The sequence below is a fragment of the Tupaia chinensis genome, unplaced genomic scaffold (assembly GCF_000334495.1).
Source record: "Tupaia chinensis unplaced genomic scaffold, TupChi_1.0 Scaffold143351_1, whole genome shotgun sequence".
NCBI classification, from domain to species: Eukaryota; Metazoa; Chordata; class Mammalia; order Scandentia; family Tupaiidae; genus Tupaia; species Tupaia belangeri.
In genome coordinates this window covers 1-5,307 of record NW_006203195.1, presented here as the reverse complement: position 1 = coordinate 5,307, position 5,307 = coordinate 1, and the positions used below count along the sequence as shown (strand labels likewise).

The 5,307-nt window shown below is 47.4% G+C and overlaps 1 protein-coding gene across 1 annotated transcript; it reads left to right on the top strand.

Annotated features, from left to right (window-relative positions):
- Nucleotides 1–23: 23 nt before the first annotated feature.
- On the top strand, nucleotides 24–4,623 carry LOC106733315 (2',5'-phosphodiesterase 12; the record flags this gene model as incomplete). Its single annotated transcript, XM_014582264.2, is given in 2 exon segments — nucleotides 24–1,265; nucleotides 4,545–4,623. Coding segments are annotated over 2 exon segments (1,321 nt in total), but the record flags the coding sequence as incomplete, so codon positions are not given.
- Between the last annotated feature and the right edge of the window lie 684 nt (nucleotides 4,624–5,307).

The window sequence follows — 5,307 nt, the reverse complement described above, 5'->3', positions numbered from 1 at the left end:
CGGCCGAGACGTCGGCTGGGGTGATGGAGCGCGCCGTGGTCCGCTGTGTGCCCTCGGAGCCCAAGCTGAGCTTGTCGTTCGCGCTGGCCGACGGCAGCCATAAGAACATGCAGCGCGACCAGAGCGAGCCGCTGGGTCGTGCCCTCAGCCGGATCGCCACCAACGCCCTCAAGGGCCACGCGAAGGCGGCCGCCACCAAGAAGAGCAGGAAGAACCGTCCGAATGCGAGCAGCGGCGCGGCCGGTGCAGGGCCTGGGCCTGGGCCTGGGCCTGGGCCTGGGCCTGGGCCTGAGCCTGAGCCGGCCGCGGCCTGCGAGCCGGTGGTGAAGCTGTACTACCGCGAGGAGGCAGTGGCCGAGGACGTGCTCAACGTGGACGCCTGGCAGGACGGCGCGGTGCTGCAGATCGGCGATGTCAAGTACAAGGTGGAGCGCAACCCGCCCGCCTTTACCGAGCTGCAGTTGCCGCGCTACCTCATGGCGGGCTTCCCGGTGTGCCCCAAGCTTAGCCTCGAATTTGGGGATCCCTCCGGCTCCGTCTTCCGTTGGTACAAAGAAGCCAAGCCCGGCGGAGCGGAGCCTGAGGGCGGTGGCCCGTCGTCATCGTCTCCCTCCTCGCCCCCTGGTACTTGGACCGAGACGGGTGTACACGAGCGGGTCTACATCCCGTCCAATGCGGACATCGGGCTACGGCTGAAGCTTCATTGCACCCCAGGCAATGGGCAGCGCTTCGGGCCAAGCCGGGAGGTGGAAAGTGGGAGTCCGGTGGAGGCCGGGCCTGGCACCTGCACGTTTGACCACCGGCATCTCTACACCAAGAAGGTAACGGATGACGCTCTCATCCGCACGGTCTCCTACAACATCCTGGCAGACACGTACGCCCAGACTGAGTTCTCGCGGACTGTCCTGTACCCTTACTGTGCCCCCTACGCCCTGGAGCTCGACTACCGCCAGAACCTGATCCAGAAGGAACTCACGGGCTACAACGCCGACCTCATCTGTTTGCAGGAGGTTGACCGCGCGGTGTTTTCTGACAGCTTGGTACCCGCCCTCGAGGCCTTTGGGCTGGGGGGTGTGTTTCGAATTAAGCAGCACGAAGGACTGGCCACTTTTTACCGAAAGTCTAAGTTCAGCCTCCTTAGTCAGCATGACATTTCTTTCCACGAGGCCCTGGAGTCCGATCCACTTCACAAAGAACTGCTGGAGAAACTAGTTTTGTACCCATCTGCCCAGGAGAGAGTGTTCCAGAGATCTTCTGTCCTTCAGGTAAAGTAACTCCTCCGCTTGTCTCTTCACTTTATTTGCCTGTTCCTAGGGCCTGTTTAGAAGGCAGAGGGTGGAGGTAGGTTAACACTGAGATGAAACTACCATGATTTTATTGAAAAGTGTTTTGCTCCTTGGGAGCAGCAGTTAGCGTCATGGCTATGTCGCTGGACTTCCACGTAGTCGACCGTGGTTCGAGACCCGGACCCGGTGGCTAAAAACTCACGCCGGGCGCGTGTGCATGCGTGCCCAAGATCCCAAGAGGAGAACGGAGGAGAAGGGACTGCGGCGTGGCCATCTCCCCTGGGGGATGATTTCTCGCTTTCTGTCTCTCTGTCTGTCTCTGTCTGTCTGGCGAGTGCACGCGCCCTATAGCAAAAACCTCTCAAAAAAAAAGTCAAGGTGTTTTGCTTCTTTATCTTCAGCAGCAAGTTTAGTTCTCACTCACTTGGCAAATATTTATTGAGCATCTCTGGTGTGCCTAGCATATTGCAGGATGCCTTGAAAAGGGCAAACAGGGACTGTTGGTGCTTGCAGTAGCAAGAGACACACATGTTAAATACAAGAGTCATCATAAATATGTTTACTACTGCTCACTGCACGGTCGCGTTTTAAAGTGTTCAAGTGCCTGGTGTGTTTTTATGAATTGCCCCATAAATACTAAATAGTTTTCTTCCCCACTGTTCTGTTTAATCTTTACTGTAATTCTGCCATTCCCATTTTATAGTTGTTACTCTTCCTGTTTTGTAGTTGAGGAAGTGATCAATGTACCCAAGTTCACTTAATATGCTTATCACCGGGCAGGGTGTTACCTGCTACTTAGCTTAAAGTGGTCTTCATCATAAAAACATGTATTTCATGTGTTTGTTCAAAATTTTTAAGTAAATGATTTTGTACATATAAGAGTAATGATTATTTCTTTGGGCACTCTGTATATTTTATGCACGTCTAAATAAGCGCATTTACAGATCTTAAAAAAAAAGATTTTTTTATTTAATTTTTTTTTTTCAATTTGACTGGGGGTGGGAGAGGGGGCAGATAGAGAGAGAGAGAGAGAGAGAGGCGAAAAAGCGAGAACGCAATCCGCCAGGTCCAGGACTTGAACCACAGTTGGCCATGTGGGAATCCAGTGCCTTTAATCACACCACCACCTGTTGCTGGCCCCAATAAGTGCATTTAATTGAATCCATACAGTAGCTCCCCATGAGGTAGCTGATATTAGAAAAGTGTTGGGAACTAGCAGTTAGCGTAATAGCTATGTTACTGGACTCCCATGTAGTCGACCAGGGTTTGTGTCCCGGACCCGGTGGCTTAAAGCTCACGCTGGGCATGTGTGCGTACGTGCCCAAGATCCCGAGAGGAGAATGGAGGAGAAGGGATTGTGGCATGACCATCCCCCCTGGGGGGTGATTTCTCGCTTTCTGTCTCTCTCTGTCTGGCGAGCGCACGCGCCCTGTAGCAAAAACCTCTCCAAAAAACAAAACAAAAACCCACAAACAAACAAAAAACAAAGAGAAAAGTGTCTCTTGGGGCCAGCAGATGACATGGTGACACTGAGCTACGTGGCCAACCACAGTTCAAGTCCTGGACCTGGCAGCTTGCTTTCTCATTTTCTCTCTCTCCCTCATCTCTTCCTGGTACATGCATATGCCTTATAGCAAATTAAAATAACATTAATTATAAGTTTTTGTTTAAAGAAAGGGGGGGGCTCTCCAGGTCACACTGCTATTGTGTGGATCACAGACTGCTTACCTATGTGCGCTGGAACCTTAAAGGGGTTAAACAGTTGGAACAAGCTTGGGAGAAGGATATAAGTATTCAGGTAGTACAGATCTAAGGTCTGTAGCTTCCCTGTTGTTATGGACAAAAAAAGCAAGTTATTCTATTTAGGGGTGAATGACCCCCTAATAACTTAGAAATACAGTGGAAGAGTATGGAGGGACATATAAATGAAACTGCACAGTTTATAATCATGAGTTAGCATTGTGCTGTATATGTTCCACTGTCGTTAAAACATCACACTGGGGACCACTAGGTGGCGTAGTGGTTTAGGTCCTGGAGTACCACAGGGCAGATAGAGTCCTGTGCCCAATGACTTGAAACAGGGTGTATGCACACGTTTGTGTGTAAGAGTAGACCCTAAATCCCAGGAGAATGGAGGAGAAGGAATTGCAGAATGGCCATCCCCATGGAGAGGGATTTCTCACTTTGTCTTCCTCCAAGTCTGTCTGTCTTTCTGGTGAGTGTACCCACTGTATAGCAGAAGTCTCTCCTGACTTCCCCCACAAAAACACGTTACACTGAATTATATTCATGTATATTCCTGAAACCTATTATAGAAATCAGAATTCGGGGCCAGCATGTGGTAGGTATAGAGGTTAAGGCTCTGGGCTCCACATGGTCGACAGCAGATCCGCAGATCAAGTCCCAGACCTAACAGCTTCCTTTCTCGTTTTCCCTCTCCCTGTCTCTCTCAGGTAAGTGCATGTGCCCTATAGCAAATAATAAGTAAAATAAAATCTTTTAAAAAAAAAAATTTAATTGTACTTATTATTTTTTTAAATTTGCTATGGGCACACATGCTCACCAGAAAGAGAAAGTAAGAAAGCAAGCCGTCAGGTTTGGCGCTTGATTTGTAGTCAGCCATGTGGGAGTGCCCTTTCACCACCACACCACCTTCTGGCCCATAAATAAAAATCTTAAAAAAAAAAAAATCAAATTTCACAGTTACCATCTTAGTTCATCAAGGGAGGGACAGGTAATAAAATGTTCATCAAATGGTCTTAAATACAAAAACATTCAGAGATTGGGGCTGGCAGGTGGCGTGGTGTTTAAGGATGCTGGATGCCCACATGGCTGACTGTGGTTCGAGTCCCAGACCTGACTGCTTGCTTTCTCACTTTTCTCCTCTCTCTCTTGCTCTGTCCCTCTCTGATCAAACTCAAACAAACAAACAAGCAAATAAATAAATAATTATTTAAAAGTAAACAAGCTCAGGGCCCGGCCCATGGCCTAGTAGTTAAGGGAGCCAGATACCCTGACCAGTTCAAATCTTAGCCCAACAGCTTGGAAAACATGCTGGGGCCGGGGGTGGGGGGGTGGTGGTGGAAAAAATCATAAAAGGAATGAGGAAGGAAGGAGAAATTACTCTATCATGACCACTCCCCACTGCAAAGTGCTTTCTCTTCTGGCAAATACACACATCCTCTAGCAATTAAAAAATAAATATTTAGAAGATTGGCCCATACTAACTGAACTCTTGGCACTTTACCTTTATTTTAGGTTTCAGTTCTTCAGTGTACAAAGGATTCTTCGAAAAAGATATGTGTTGCCAATACCCATCTTTACTGGCATCCGAAAGGTAGGTTTTACTTGGTTTCACAAGTGACTTAAATATGGTGACTTTGAAGGATGCTTAAGCTGTTTTATATGAATGTGCATTTTTTCTTAAGATTTACTTAACTTCATTTATTATAATTATTTTTTAATTTGATACAGGGAACATGCACTCATCAGAGAGAGAGAGAAAAAAAAAAAAAAAGAGAGAGAGGGAAAGTGAGAAAGCAAGCCACTAGGTCCAGGATTCGAATCTCAGTCGGCTATATGGGAGTCAGTGCCTTAACCACCATACCACCTGCTGGCCCTGCAAATGTATTGTTTTTCCCAAAAGTCCCCCTTGTACAAAAGGTTTGAAGGTTTTTTTTTTTTTTTTTTTTTTTAACACGTAAACTTTTAAAAGTGCTGGGGCCAGCAGGTTACGTGGTGGTTAGGGGCGCTGGAATCTCACATGGCCAACTACGGTTCAAGTCCCGAACCTGGCAGCTTGTTTCAAATTTAAAAAAAAAAAAAAAAAAATTTTTAAAAAAAAAAAAAAAAGACTGCTTACATTATTGGGGGACCAACAGGTAGCATAGTGGTTAAAGGTGCTGGATTCTCACATGGCCGACCACAGTTCAAGTCCTGGACCTGGTGGTTTGCTATTCACTTTCCCTTTCTCTTTCTTTCTGTTCAAATTTTAAAAATAATCATAACAAATGGAATTAAA